Source organism: Manacus vitellinus, unplaced genomic scaffold, assembly GCF_001715985.3.
Source record: "Manacus vitellinus isolate BGI_N305 unplaced genomic scaffold, ASM171598v3 scaffold_14_pilon, whole genome shotgun sequence".
NCBI lineage: Eukaryota > Metazoa > Chordata > Aves > Passeriformes > Pipridae > Manacus > Manacus vitellinus.
Genome location: NW_021939063.1, coordinates 15,509,364 through 15,526,004, shown reverse-complemented (window position 1 = coordinate 15,526,004; position 16,641 = coordinate 15,509,364). Strand labels below are relative to the sequence as shown.

Sequence of the window (16,641 nt, the reverse complement as noted above, 5' to 3'; positions counted from 1 at the left end):
CAAAAAGCAATAACGGAGGACATGCTGCTTGAGCTCACATTTTGCAGACCAAGAAGCAATTTTAAAATATGTCTGTGTATGCCACGGTTTTACATTGTGGCATGTATCTAAAACCAGAAAAGATATCTAGTTTTCTGCAGGTGAGTTCTCCAGGATGACCCAAAAGAAGCCCTGTATCCAAAATTCCACTCCAGTTAATTAACACTACAGGGAACAACAGTCAGTTCTGCTCAGTCACATACACACAACTTTCACTTTCAAAGCCAACACTACCAGGTCTTTCTGCTGGTCTTGATAAGCCCTATATCCATGCACATAATATTCATGTATATCAATGCAGCTTAGAAAAGCAGAACCAAGAGGCTCAGCCCAGCAGCACGATACATACATGATTACCTTGGCTGGAGCTGACAGGACGAGGCAGAGAGGGAGAGGAAGGACGAACAGTAAGAGAAGAACAGTTTGATTTGGAGCTGGCAGCAGTGAGCCTGGAGTCCTCACTGATCTAATAAAGAAAGTATGCAGCAATTAAAGAAAAAACCTCAACACACAGGACACATCAGATCCTGAACTAAAATAAGTCTACCCAAGCTTTCTCAGTTTTAGCAAAAAGAAAATTAGTGCCAGCTTTTTTTTATTTTTGGGGTGGGGTTGGTCACCTTCTCTAAGTTTCAATTTTCACACTAAGTGGAATTCCACTAAGAATTCATTTAGAAAAAAGTCATTCTGATCACTGACTAGTCACTGCATTGACAGAACTGGCAGTTTCACAAGCCAAAAGGACAAAACCAGGATTTCCACATTGTAGGGATAGAACCTGTTCTGTCCATAAATTTATTACCAAAACAGGACCAACCAACTACACAGCACACAGCCACACACCAGAGAAGACAAGGAGAATTCACATTTCTGATTCTCTCCCACTGTTAAATACCCACAAAAGTCATTTCAGTACTCTACAACACAAGCAGTAAAATCACAGCTCTGCCATACTTGTATGAGATGTAAAATATGGCTGTTAAGGTCAAATGCAAATTCATTGTGTACACCATTAGGTCTTTTTATCTTTTCCTCCCACTTCCTCTCTCCCAAGCCAGCATAAAAAGGAAGTTCAGATAACTACCAAAACTGCATTGAAAACTAAATAGGAAAAAGAGACAATCTTAAAAGTTCATAACACAATAAAGCACAAAAAGCATGAAAACTTCAATGCTAAGGAAAGTTTAGTGAATTCTGCTTACATCTAATTTATGCAAGTATTTTTGTAAGCTTCTTTTGTATACAGCACATTCCATTTCTCTCACAGCACCAAACTCACCTTTTTATCAGAATTGCTCAGTTTGTATTTCACCTCCTTTGCTTTTTGTATAGCTTTCAGAACTTCCACTGTGTCTAGTTCCTTTTCTGTGGTAACAATGTTATCCAAACAAACCTAAAAAATAGTTAAAACATCTAAAAGTATTGAAAACAAGGCACCTCATTCCACTTACTAATGGAATAATTAAAAATTACCTTTGCTTACTGCAAACTATGTGCATCTTTGTAACCATTACACAAAAACAATTACCACATTAGACCTTGCTCCAACATGATGAATCTAATGCAAACTCAGGAATGTTTGGTAAGCTTAATATCCTTCTAGCACAGCTGTGTTCCAATATTAACACATTGTTACCTGATGAAGGCAGGGTAAACTTTCATTTAGATCCAGGAGTACAGTTGAATAATATTAATATGGTTTCATTCTCTAAACATCTTCTCCAACACATGCTAAAAACTTACCAGTCTTTTAGAACATTTGCACTACTTTCCTCACTAGGCTATAAAAAAGACTTTTCCAAGCTGTAGTTTTTAAGGCAGAGCAGCACCCTGGCTCACCTCTGAGGCTCTGTCTCCAAACTGAGCCAGTACTTTGGTCCGGTAATCAGGGATGATGCTCAAAGGATTGCTGGATAACATCACCTTCTCTAAGCATGGAAGGTTTCCAATATTCTTCACTTCATCAATCTGAAAGTATGGGAATAAAAGGGTGAATACAGACTGGTCAAAGGAAAATGAGCACATAGACTGAGCATTACTTGCACAGATCACATCCACACAATAACCAGCAAAAATTGCTACAGCCACTTCTATTTATTTGCAGTTTCACCCACGGCAAGAAATGGCTTGTGATCTAACACACAATTTCACACTGAAAGGCAACAGTTACCTGTTCTATTTTGTTGTTGCTTAGATCCAAGTTGACTAATGAGTACAGTTTGTTAAGACCACACAGCCTTTCCAGCTGATTTCCTGCTAAATTCAGAGTTTTGATGTTTCCCAGTTTTGTGTGAACACCTTCCAGAGATGTAAGTTTGTTGTAGGATAAGTCCAGGTGAACAAGGTTGTACAGATGCTACAACAGCACAGAAAATCCATGTCACATGCCAATTAAAATTGAACAATTGCAAAGATGCTGTATAATGGTTTGCTCATCTTTTTGTGCAAGTGTTCTCATGCTGGACACTACATAGCATGAAAAACACACCATGAAACTGTACATTACACAGGTTCAAGCTTGTAGAAAGGAAACTTCCTCAGCTGCATTTTTACCAACCTGGCAGTGAATTAAATTAAGAACTAAATGTTGTATGTCAATATTGGCAAAGCAATTAAAATATCCAAAACATGTAAGAAATGCAACTGATGCCTTAAGCCCCTAATGTTTTTTTTATTTTGTTTTTCTAATATTTGTAAGGCATCACACCACTAAAAGTACTTGATGTTATGAAGAATAAGCAGTTTGGGCTTAAGATGAAGATGAACAACAAAATTCTGAAGCATGAAAATCTGTGTTCTAAGGTCTCTGGCATTTGGGGGGCGGGGGGATATCACTTTCAAAAGCATTTACCTGTAAATTTTCTACCAGAGACACCCCATTGTGACTCAAATCCAGGAACTCAATCTTTGGGATTAATTTCTAGAAGAGAAAAAATACATGTGTTAAATGCACTTTGGCCTACATATCAAGCCATACTTCCTTGATTATCTGCTGACCAACAAGCAAAGGAAAGGTATTATCTAATATAGTCTCTCTTCTCAGCTTTTGGCATTTAAAAAGCATTCTGTATGACCTAGTGCAACAAAGAGTTAAATCTTGTTTTTAAGAAAACCAGGTTACTCTGAGGGGCACGGTTAAGTTTTAACTTGAATGAATAAAATTCTAAGTGGTCTATAGCTTTTAATAGTAAAAGCATGTTTCAAAAAGTCAGTATATGGCAATGTTGCTTACAGAGCACAAAATGACAAAGGAAATATCAAAGTTTTTCTAGAACAAATCTCCTCAGCTTTAAGCTAACCAACATAAAGTGCAACTGAAAATCTTGCAGAAAAAAAGATAAAGAGAGCAAATGCAAAATTCCTGCTGTCTATAATGTGCCACAATCAGTCATACTCTTCCCACAAAGAAAAATTATTTCTTACCACTGAATCATCAATTTCAGAGATGCTATTGTGACTCATATCCAAAGTTGTTAAAGTTCTCCACGTTGGGATAATTGCTGTCACTGGACAACTTGAAGTTGCATCCTCTGGCTCCCAATGATCAAACTCAGAGGCCTCAGGTACCAGGATTTCCTGTTTAAGACAAGCACACCAATACAAGGTTCACATCTTCAGTGAAAGCTCATGGGTTTGGAAACAATCCCAACAACCTTACGTAAGTAAGCATCAAAAATGTCCCTGTGAAGGGACACATCCAAACACCTCCTTCACTTAAATCTGAGGTTCTGTAAGGTTAGCAAACCCTTACAGTTCCATGGTTTTAAGAACAGGACCTGCAAGAGGCAGTAAAGAAAACTACATGGACTCCAAATGGATATTTCCACACTGTGCATGTTGGCTTTTCATATGTTTTGAACACTCCTCAGAAGTAGGAACTCACTCTTACCTTCATTGATGTTGCTGAAAATCGAACACTCAGTGTGGCCAGAGCATGTTTGGATGAAGTCAGTCCTTTGATGAGCTTTCCCCCACAATGACTGATCTATTTAACAAAAAAAAACACATTACAAAGTCAGAAAAGCTGGAACAGACAAATGAGACATGAAAGAGGCAGTTAAAAGCTTCAACAGCCAATTCTCCAGCTATTTAGAAAGTAGTTACAGCGCTCCCTTAAAATCTCCTGAGATTATCAGGTCAGAAATACATTTGGCAAAGCTAAAAAGCAAGAAATCAGAGACATAACTATAGAAAACTTAAATTCAAACATATATTTGAACAAAGCTTCTCCATTGACTTTCTACCTGTTCCATATATTCTTCAAGGTGAAACTACCCAGGCAGTTTAATGGGTCACAGCATTTTACTATTACCAAAAAAAAAGAGGTATCTCAAGCTATGGCTCTACCTGCAGACATATCTGAGTGTCATATTTCCTTTTTATCATAAAGAAAAAAAAACACTTAAGGAGTGAGGACACTAACCTAAGCATTTAACACACTACTGAGCTAATTACACAGACTAAATTTAAGATTACAAACTAACTTTTTTTCTGTAGTTCATTTTGAAGCAGTGTTACTGAAAATCTGCTACAGCCTCTGTCCAGCAGAGAGGTCCTTCCCTGCCCTCAGTCACACACCTTGTGCAACCATGAGAGGGGCACATTTGCTTATGTGCCAGGGAAACCACACTGAACTCACAGAGCTCCTGCCATTCTTGGCAAAGTTCTTTCAGGATTACCACCATTAATTTTTGGACAGAGTTTACTACAGGATGAAAATGTCAGTCTAGTGCCAGTCAATCCAAAGCTTTTCATGGATGTACAATTTCAAAAGTCTTCAAGATCTAAACCCTTTTTTCCCCACACTCATGCTCACAGGAAAGGGGAAACACCCTCTCTGCCTTGTTAGACTCTCCCACTCTACAGTCCATTGTAGTTTCTTTTCCACATTAAAATGCCAATAATCACTGACTTCAGAAATCTACTTAAGTTCTTAACCAACTCAGCCTCCTATCAATGAGACAAAAGAATTCACGTACTAGAAAAGGTGCAGCATCCACCAAAAGTGGACAGAATATAGACTGCATGACAAATTCTCTCTCTGGAAAGACTTGAAGTGCTTGAAGTATTTCTTAAATTACTCATTGAACAACTACTAGAAACCCTGATATTCACACTGAAAGCAGAGCAATGAAAAGGTTCTGCAAATTATCAAGCAAGCAGCACTACTCCCAAAAGTGCATTTTCACAGGCAAACTTAATGTTAGGACATTTTCACAAATGAAAAGTATATTTTCCAAATGAAAAGTACTTTGTAATAAACCTTGTAACATAACTTTGTTATAACCCATTGGTTAAATCTTCAAGGTAATGGAAAGCCAATTGGGTTTAGGTTTTGTGTATATACTGGAAATCACTTTTTTTAACAACACACACAGTACAAGCTATTATTCTAAACATTTAAATTTGACATCCTTATTGCAAAAAAAACATTGCTTCACAAATGAAGCAGTCCTTCTAAACTATGCACTTCCCAATCCTAGCAGCAAAACAAAGCACAGAATGATGAATTGTGAGATATATGCAGCAGACCTGGCATTTACAGACCCTCTGTGAAATTATGAGCAGTATCTCAAGTCATACCTCTATTTGATAAAGCGATTTGAAAATAGACAGATCAAAAGGCAAGAGATGCTCCTGAATGTTACTGGTCCCAAAAGGTCCCCCTGTTCCAGTGACCTGCCATTTAAGAACAGAGTTAGTGCACATAATCCAACTTGTCCACATTTCAGAGTCTTACACAGCCAATAGCACAAAGACAGCAGCTTGGAAAGACAGTCAAAGTTCCAAGCAATTTTTCAAGTATGGAATGATTCATGACACTTGCAAATTAACTCTTCAGGAAAAAAAGGCATTAGTTGTTCCAGTTAAATGCACTGAACTTGAAGTGCCACCTTGTGATTGCAGTGTGTAGCACATAAAAAACAATTCCATAAAAGCAAGGCTGACCAAGGCTTCATTCTCAGCTGACAAAGCCAGAGCTGCATTCACTGAAAACAACTTCTTGAAACACATGAACCCTCCAAGTCAGCACTGCCTTCAATTCCACTACAAGGGATGAAGATCAAGGTACTGACAAGATGGGTTTGAAGAAAACATTAGCCACATCAATAAAAATGCATCTGATATTTCCATATGTTCATTGGATTCTGGCATCAGAGCATGTCAGCAATCTAACAAACAGGTGGTTTCATTTATGTTTGGTGTGAATATAATTTTGGGAGAAAATTCTAAGGTTTTTCTCTGATCTTGTGTATCTTACAAGCTCTGAATGTGCCCACTCACAAGCATTCAGATGGGCTAGAAATTCTGCAGAAGGAGATTTTTCTAAACAATAAGCTCTTCTCCAGCCAGAAAATCCTCCCTTCAGATGATTCCATACAGAGGATGGCAAAGGCAACTGAAGAGCCACAGGAACACCAGTACAGCTGTGGTTTTGCCTTCACAACTTCCCAAGTGCTCCAGAGAAGCTTCCCCTGATCCACCACTTGGTTTCAGCTTTGAACACACCATACACTTAAAAAGCAGCTCTTCATGTAATAAAACAGCTAAAAAGAGTTTGAGTCATAGCAAGCAGTGTTTAAAAAAAAAATTAGGGAAAGTCTTTTCAGTTCACTTATTTGGCAAAACAAAAAATAAATCAAATTGACTCCAGACAAAAATCTGTTCTGAGGCCATTTTACATTTAATCTGAAATGGTACTTTAGCTAGAAACTCAGGGCCATCTCATCTATGAAACTGAGGTTTTTTTTAGTGTTTTGTTTTTAACTTTCAGATGCAGTTAAAATGAGAAAGGGGACAAGACATATAAATATACATATGCATGTGTATACATATACACTGCCCTGCCCATGGTGTCTGCAAAGAAAGAAAGGTTGAAGAGAGTAATATTTATCTCTCTGCCCATCCCAAACTGCACCCAGATTCTGTGGCTGCCTCTACACAGAGAGCACTGCTGAAAAGACCACATCACACAGCAAACACCTTGGTTAGGGAACAATGTCTGTATTGAAGCATAAGCACCTAGCACTGACCTCTAAATGCTTGTAGGTGTTTACCAGTACAGTTCTCATCCACTCACATCAAAATTATGCTAAGCATCATGTTAGTCTGGTAGAAACAACATCTCCAGTACCTGTGCAAGCAGAGCTCACCTTCAGATACTTGAGTCTACAAGTGAAATCCAGAATATGCCCTAGGTCAGTTTTGGCATCTCCATTAGCACAGGTGGGTTTGCCCTGCAGCAGCTGCTGTGTGACAGCGTACAACTGCAGGGGTCTGATGGTGAAGACTTCTCCTGCCATCAACAGCTGCTCTCCTGAAAAACAGGAGGATGGGATCAAACACAAGGCTGCAAGGGTCACAAAAGAATAAATGGCACATGGAAATTAAATGTTTGTCATTTATACTCCAAGCTCACAACTGAGGTACCAAAATAATGTCATTTTCTGTCAGTTTAAACTAGCACAGTTGAATTAAGGGGTTTGTTTTTTATAACACCAGAATAATCCAGGTGTTCAAATAGATACAAGCCTGAAGCTTCTAATGCAACTAGTAGCAATTTCCATCAATCTTAACAGGACTGGAATCAAAGTTCATTTACATAATTTAAGAGTTATTAAACTTTTCCTGAGATACCTCCAAGTTCATAGCATTTAGGACTTTTTCTATCCAGGAATCACAGCATCTACCACCTAAAATACAGACCTTGGATCTTCTGCTATGCTGCCTAAATGCAGACTTGTAGTAAATATGTTTTTTGCACAGTGTGAGGACTTTCAAAGCAAACTCCCAGAACAGAAAATGCCTTATGTAATAATAATTTTACATTCCCATTTCATTCTAGGAACAGTAGAATGCAGCATCCAAGAGCCTTTCTGAAGGCACCACAAGAGTAAATGTACATTGTGACAGTTGGAACACACATGGACAAGAAAGCATCAGCTTTCATGATAAGCAGAGTTCTCAGAAATGCTCTGAGGAGTAAAATTCCCTTCAGCTTCAGTGGGAGCAAGACCAAGAGCCCAGCTGTACATTACTGGAAGGCTACAGTAACACAAAGCAGTCATACATCAATGATTCTCCTATCAGCGAGACTGCAGACACTACAAAGTCAGGAAGGATTTCTTCAGGAGCTTCCTTAAAATGTTCCAAATTTGCTGAACAGACCCTGTGAGATGGCTTCACCTAAAGTTAATTTTGTGCCAGAACAATCTGAAATGCCATGCTGAAACATGCTTCACCCTATGGCCTCAGCCAATTGGAATTATACTGTAGCATCTTGCATGTCCTTCAAAACAAAAATAGCACAGGTTAATCATTTCACATGCCTCCTGCTGTTAATGGAGCAGCTGGAGCTGTTGCAGTTTTACAGTAAGAGCATTTCACTTTCATCTGCCAGCCTCAGAAAAGCACATCCTTTAATTAACTGACCAGAAGGTCTCCTGTTTCCTGAATTCTGGAAGAATAATATTTAGATACATAAAGTGATCTCTTGCATTTAATACACGTTATACCAGGGCTCACTGACACAAACCAAACTTCCTTACAGGTTACACTAAAACATGCTGAATCAGAAAGCTTAGCAAAAGCTTCTGATCACCAGTACCACATCCTGTCCCTTGAGGACACAGGCTAGTAGGCCCTTTTCAAAACCTAAATTCACCAATTTCTTTCCTTTCCAAAAGTAGGTGAAGAGAAAGAAGGGAAAGAAAGTATGACAGTCTGATATGGAAGATCACTGTCTGGAGGTAAAATATCAGGTATGTGAATACATGCACACAGAGGAAAACATTCCTAGTTAAATACTTGCAAGTTCTTTACCATTATGAAAGAGCTCCTCAGCCAATGCAGCAGTGATCCCATTGATCTCCTGCAAAGAATAAATCATTGTAATGAAATTATTTACATACTTACAGTGTCAATTTTTCAATGTGTACCTTTGCTGAAGTCTCCTTTTTTTTTCTTTGCTGCAGTACAGGACTTTGATTTTTAAGCTGATATCAGATGTGACTGTGTCTTAATAAAAAGTACTTGAAATTATTTTATTTCATATGTTTTTTTATTTCCAAGATGAAAGATGTTGAACTACATTTCAATAATCACATCCTGCATATATTAGAAATGGGCAGCAGCAACTAGAGAAAGTATTACTAGACATCATCAGCCCAACTGGAAAGTTCTGTTTTAAAGAAAATATTACAAGTTTAGCATTCTTCAAGTTTACATATTAAAGACTATCCTAATGCATCAAGCACTCAACATTTCCTCAGAATATCACTAATACAAAGAAAACTTCAGATTTACAGGCCTACAGGGAAGGAGAGATATATAAAAAGTAATTAGTCTTCTGGACTTCAACTCTACCATGCTTGCTGCAGAGTAATTCAAAACCCCCTTTTTCCCATCCTCCATTTTCAGCCTCCTGGACCCACCCATTCAACCTCCATTGCCAGGTGCACAAAGATCAGCACAAGTATTTCCCACCTGGGCACACCTCTCTCCACAAAAAGCAACTGCTCTATGCAAGTCCAGAAATAGTTCTGAGCACTTCCAACAGTTCCCTCTCAAAGGCCCCCAGAAAGAGCAAAATAAAACTCCCTGTGAGAGTGAAGCTTTCCCTAGACACACACATCTCCTTTGAAGGTAGCTGCAAAGCATAAACAGATATTATGGATCAACACAAAATGAATATTTCATGAGTTTACTTTGCTGACAAATACCTCATGATTCATAACAAGGGAATACATCCACAGGACATCTGCAGCAGACAGCTCAGCTCGTTTGATGAGGCAAGGATTTTAGAACAGCACATTCTTAGTGTAACTGAAACCCCACTCACTGAGGATGAACAAAGCCTCCTCACCACAGTTTTGAGAACAACAAGCTCAGAACTGTATTCCAAACAAAATTAAATAATTCTGGTTGTCATTTGAATAAGCCAATTACACTCATCTGGCAAGCACAGACTTAATTGAAAACTATACTCTGTATCCCTTTTGTCATCTGGGACAGAGCTGAAATTTTTTCTACATTCATTATTGGAACAAGATTATGACTGGGACTGTTCAGTGACTAGTAGGCAAAAAAAAAAAAAAAGGAACTATTCCTGTCAGATCTACAAGAGATTTCTGTCTTGGCTCTAACTACTCATATGCATCACACCCACAGAAGTCCATTGTTTGCAGGTGTCTCTGAACAGCAGTTTGTGGGTGTTCAATGCTTTTCTTGCAAAACCTTTTATCTGTAAGTTAACAATTGAAATCTGCTCAGATGACAAAGTACAAGAGAGTGCAACAAAACAAGCATCCCCATATCACTGAGACATCCTTCTCAATGTCAAAGGAACAACAGAGTTCTAGACTGCTGTCACATGCAACTGTTTCTCTTTACTAAGCTGCATCTGTTACAAATAAAGGTTTCAAAGTGGTTTTAATGTATTTATGATATTTCTACTCGATTTAGTTCCATTAACCTGGGAAATAAAATTAAATAATCCCTATTGGTAATACAAACAAGAATAGGCAAAAAATATTGCAGCCTTCCTCCACCAACTATGGAGGCAGTATCAGGGATTATGATGGCTCCAGTATGTACATGAGTTGTCTGGTAACAAAAATATTTTAAAAGATCAAAGTTCCACAGAAAGGTCATTTTCCAGTAGAATTGCTGTGGTAAATATTTAGCTTTTTTGCTGAATAACTAACACATTTTTGTAAATATTTAAAAGTATCCTAAAGTTACAAAGAAAAAAATGAGTTTACAACTAAGTCAGAATCCCCCTAGAGAGGAGAAATGCAGATTAAGCAAGGACTTCACTCTTAATACAAAAGTGCAGTACAGAAACAGAGAAGCATTCATATCCAAATACTTCTAGTTCCCTGGAAAATTACAAAAAAAAAAAATAAAGATGAACATTACAACAAGAGGAAGAAAATAGTCTTCCCAAAAAACAAGAGTAGGCAGGAGGAACTTCTGCCTGCATAGAACCGTTGCTGAAGTTACAATACTAAAACATTAATGAAACAGGCATCATTTACAGGACAGAGCAGCCACAGAACAGAAAAATTATGCAACTTACTGGTGATCAGGAATTTTTGCTCCATCTGAACAGAACTGTCTCTACATTGTCACACATTTTTAATACATTTAAAACCTCTAATCCATTTCAGAGTGCTTAATAGTGATGAACCAGTGCTTCTCTCTCAAATCTGCAGGGCAGTAGCAACACCATGAGGTAAATCTTCTACTGTTTTTATCTAAGTCAAACTCTGAAGTCTCACTAGGATAATAATGTTCATGTAACATGACTAAAACAGGTTTTACTTTCTTACTAAAACCTAATTAACACACCTAATGGACCACTTGTGACTCATTTCTGAAGTCTTCCTGTGAAACTAGGAAGGGCCTTCTCAGCACATCCCACCCCAAAGCAATTACTGCTCCTTCCTTCCATTCAGTTCTCCAGTGCATTATCCTCTTTATGAAGTTCATTCTCCCCCCTTACATATTGCAAAAAAAAAAAAAAAAAAGCCTAATTATACACAAGAGATGAACAAACAAATTGCAGTCTGAACATGAAATCAAGTAATTGCTTCTTGCTTCAAGCATCCCTTACGGTAACATCCTGTCTGCTGGCTGGAGCTATTTCTCCAGAGGCCACTCCATCAGTGTGTTTTCCATGAAGAAGCACCATTTGTCTTCATCTGGGCTACTGGAAACTGTTTCAGTGTGAACCACAGCTCTAACCATTAGCCACTAAGTAGGGGGGTGTGTGGATCAATTATGCAATGCTCACTTGAGAGCCAGCACTATTGACTTCAGACTGACAACCAATTCAGCTCCACGTTTATTCATAGCTTCCAACTGTCCTGCCAGCATTTATTTCCTCCACTTAAGAGTCCCTGCCCACACCACTTCCCAGCAAAGTACCTACTGCAATAAAAAGTGGTGTCAAAAATCTTTAAAAATATGCTTTGTTTGTTACATTGTGCAAAATGTTGAAAAAGTACTGTTTCAGCTAATTCATGAAGATTCCACACAATTCTCGCCAAGTCAGAGAACCAGGGAAAGACACTGAGGCCTCTATTCAGACACTAAAAACATAACTTACATATAAATGAAAGTGTAGGAAGTGTGACAAGACTTTTGGAGCAGTAACAGGGAATTTGAGCAGCAGGGTTTGCAGGTAGACCTCTAATTCCTTTTGTCTTTTCTCCACCAGGCTTTTGGAATTTTTTCCAATGATCTTCTTTGGAGGTAACAGATTTTTATCTATTTTCTTCTCTGAAACAAGCTGAAAGACAAAGACCAGAGTTACTACCTGAATCACCATCTGAACTTGCACAAAAGATGCAATGGAAGAGCATGTTGCCTGATATCCTGCTAAGATCCAAAAGTAAAATTACTTCAGTAAATTTAGCTACTGGCTTCAAAGCATTAGGTATTTTCAGAAAGAACATTTTGTCATAGAATGATAAAGAAGTTTAATAACAGTCTCTTCTGACAGAATCACTCACAGTACCACAGAGCAGACTGTAACCAACGTGATAAAGCAACAGAATAACCAGAGCATTTCTGAGAGAGCAGCACAGTCATGAATAAATTGGACTTTCCCTCATTTTCACTTGTTTATTATCAGCACTGGTTAATAACTGCCCATGTTACTTTAAGGATATCTTTTTCATCCACCCCATCCAGAAGAGACTTTGTTCCAATCCAGCTTTTGGTTACCAGATCAGCTGGTTATAAACATGATTCTTAGCTAAAGAAGTTCAATGAACTGCCCTCTCTGACACAAACTTCCACCCAAGGCTAACGCTGGCCAGGCCAAGCTCTCCCAGTTCAAGAGGGGAATGTAACAGAGGCAAGTAATTGTTCACACAAAAAGGATTTAGTCTGCAGTTCAGGTGGTATCTGGCAGATATTCTTGCTCTTTATTGAGGAAAGAAATTGAATAAACTAGAACTACATGAACTGTCCAACGCTTTGTAAGAGACCAAGGCCACTGTTTTAATCCTCTTACCTTTTCATGCAGGTCATGGAAATCACTGTAACGATGTTTGACTGTCCACTGATGATTGCCAACACTGACCTGAATAATGTACACCTGAAAGGGAGAGATTCAAGTAAGGGAACTGCAAAGCATTTGCCTTAAAGAGAAGTGACTGGCAGACAGGCTGGTTAGTGGAGCACTGCAAGGTGATCCTACACTCTGAAAGTATCACAGCTAAGCCAAACCAAGGTGACTTTGCTGATGTAGGTCCCTTATCTCATTCATGAGGCTGCTCCACACACAAGAACACGCAGATGCCTCCATGTAAAGCAAGGCTTTCACTTCTGCAACCCAAAGGTTAATAACCAAGGTCTCCAAGCTACTTCTTTTTCTGAAGGTTTCTGCTGACTGAAGTTGGTATTCACAGCTATCCACAAGCCTGAGGCAGCAGCACCCCTTCTTCCATCTACCAAGTTCCACAACGGGCAAAGGATCTTGCTAAGTTCCTGCTGTCCCTTCAGTTAATCAGAAATCTGGAGCTTAACCCTTGAGAAATGTAGATAAATCCTCTCGTTGGGTGGATGATATTTTACTCTTTTTAGGTTAAAGCACACAAGACAGCTTCCTGAGAGTTACAACCGTGCCCAAAGAATCACTACAATTATCTAAAGCAACCCCACATTTCCTTGCATGAAACTAAGTATTTTTAGCCATGCATGTACCAAACAAGGATTTTCACTGTAGGTGACTTTCTAGACTGAGTAGCACCGGTTCTGCAGACAACTCAGTCTACCTTTGGATATGCCAGAAACAAGACATGCCAAAGAAATCCTAAAGATACAAAATGAAACACAAATTAGAAAACGAACAAGGCTCTGCAAAACCAGTTCTACAGCTACTTGAAAACAACAAATTAAATAAACTGTATTATCCAATCCAACTATACTCCTTAGGGAAGACACTAACTCATAATCAAATCTTGAAAGCATTTAATACAGTTGAGAACTTGCTTACTACCACAGATCACACAGAGCTGACTCATAGCTGCTCTGAGAATGATGCACATCCAGTTGCTAAACCCACTTGAGAAAACAAAAAGCATCAAGACTTTCGATCTGTTACATAAAAGGCCAGTTTTCACATGCTGTTAGTGCAGACCAGCACGTTGTCAAACACCACATAGAATACCAGTTGCATTTCAAAAGATGAGCTACAGGTCATGCCAGTTTTAATTTTGTGAGCATCTGACACTGCCTCGCTGAACAAAACCCAGGACCTAAAGAGACCTGACTCAAGATGTCTGACCAGTGCCCGCAGCAAGGGACACGTCAGTGCTGGAAGGAGCCTGCACACACAGATGAGGCTGCACACACAGATGAGTGCCCACAGAGAATCACAGACTCAATTAAGGCCTGTGCCTGCTTTCCCATCACGCTGTGTTGGGAAACAGCAGATCAGGATTAATCACTGGGCTGGTGACAAACTAGAACAGGAATAACCCGAGTGCTCCAAAGCACCTCACAAGCCTGAGGAAAGCAAGGAGAGACTTAAAGAAACTGAAGTTACAAGTAAAGGAGCACTACATTTAAAAGCCATAATAAAAAGACCAGTTCTTCTGAAAAGCTAAACTATGGGAGATCAAGTGGCAAATCTAAATGCACATTAAGTACACACGACATAAAACCTCAGATTAGACCCACTGGTAACACAGTAACTCCAGAACTGATACCTCAGGAGACGAGGAAGGAAAGCCCCTCTTTGTGCAGAACGCAGTCTGGGTAAATATATAACAAAGGTTTCATATCCTTTTGCTGAAATGGCAAGCACTGAGCACTTCTAGACACACAGCCCTTGGCCAAATGGATAGTGTGGTCAGGAAACTACCTGTTAGAGGCAGTGTTTACATGGAGTGATACAATTCCTCAGATTAAGTCTGTAAAAGCTGTAGCATTCCCCATTAAGAAGGCAGCCAGAGCAGGCAGTACACATTCACCCCTCAAACAGCATCAGTATGCAGAAAGACAGCAACTCATCTCACATCCATCCACAAGCTGCCATTACCTTGAAGAACAACACAAATGTTTATGTGCTCCAAAGACTTCTGCCAGTACAAAAAGAAATAATTTTAAAGAAAAAAAACCCCTTAGATATCTCACTTTTTGAGGACCTTAAGTTCATCTTCAATGAATTTTGAGTGCACTAATATGACAGGGCTGACAGTTGATGTTGAGGTTCTCCAAGGGCTGCTTACCTGTCACTCCAAGTGCTAAAGGCATTCAGGGAGAGATGATTAAATTCTCACACTGCACTGTCTCCCAGACAGAAATGCACCATGTGAAATCTCCACCCAGATTTATGCCACAAACTGCATTTCTATTGAGCTCAAACGCAAAAGGGTTTGTATTCACAAGTTTTCCTCTTCCCTCATCTCTACCAAACTTTTCTGTATAATAAATTTTGTACATCTTACTATAAATCAGTTGGTTTTGATAAGTTCTACTTTGTAAAGTGTTCAGTGTCTTTGCAGTGTATATTTTCTTTATTTTCTAACCAGCCACTACAAACCTTTTGCAGTTAAGAGCCCACACCACCAAACAGCATCCCTTCATCTCCCTAAATATTTCAGGGTGAAATATGTACTAAACATTTTTAAGGCAGCTGTTAAATGAACAGCAGTGATTCTCTACTGCTTTTTGTTTACTTCCTGACACAGTACAAAAACCTGCCCAACTTCACTTTACATGGAAAACTTGCATTTCTACAGTATTCTTCATCCAACTTAATATACTTCAGTACAGTAAAAAAAAAACAAACCACAAATAAAACCCCACACTTCAATGACAGGGCTGTCTACAGGAAGCCTGGGACACAGGTGTCACTGCAGCCAATAGTTCCCAAATTCCAGACCAGTGATGCAACCACATCTCCTCCTCCCTGTCTCAAGCAGTCAGACAGTTTACACCCATTCAAGGAAGCCACAGTGTTTTCTTTAAATATCAAGGCTAGTATTTATATTAAAAACAGCTGCAAAAGACAGGAAAAGCAGGAAGGCAATTTTAGGCCAAACAAATGCATAGCAGGAAACAAACCAAGCACTGACAGCCTTGAGGCTTTCTCTAGCAGCCAGTCCTCAGTCAGCATCAAGCTGGACCAGCACACACAAGAGAAACACCCTGTAAAACTGCTCAGACTGTACTAACCCTACAGAAAAAAAACTTCAAAGTGCAGTAATTTTTCCTGCTGGATTTATCCAGACCTTGCCTACCACCCCAACAACTCCAACAAGAATCACATTTTTAAAAGTACCATCAAAATTACACAGAACTGTGGACTTTCCTGATGTGTTTTATAGGATTTAATTTCACAGCTGTCAAATAGACATCATTAAAGTCCCCTCTATTGCAACTGAGCTCTGAAATACAGAGTACAACAGGAAACTCTTATGCCAGAAGAAAAACAGCTCTTTCAAGGATGTAAATAGGACAACTGCCATCTGACTACTACATGTTGAAGGATGAAGATGTAGGTCCCTACAGCCTGTATTTCATTTCCCACCTTTATATCATCTAAATTCTTCTGCCTGGAGCAGGTCTTTGTCACGACCTTAA

At 39.0% G+C, this 16,641-nt stretch overlaps 1 protein-coding gene across 1 annotated transcript in view; it reads right to left on the bottom strand.

Moving 5' to 3' along the window:
* Positions 1–16,641, bottom strand: part of NISCH (nischarin) — a 28,551-nt gene that overhangs the window by 10,091 nt on the left and 1,819 nt on the right. The window contains 12 exon segments of the mRNA XM_029958352.1: positions 397–505; positions 1,319–1,432; positions 1,879–2,007; positions 2,210–2,395; positions 2,891–2,959; positions 3,463–3,615; positions 3,929–4,024; positions 5,623–5,718; positions 7,194–7,357; positions 8,863–8,911; positions 12,152–12,334; positions 13,064–13,147. Coding sequence (XP_029814212.1) covers positions 397–505; positions 1,319–1,432; positions 1,879–2,007; positions 2,210–2,395; positions 2,891–2,959; positions 3,463–3,615; positions 3,929–4,024; positions 5,623–5,718; positions 7,194–7,357; positions 8,863–8,911; positions 12,152–12,334; positions 13,064–13,147 — 1,432 coding nt within the window.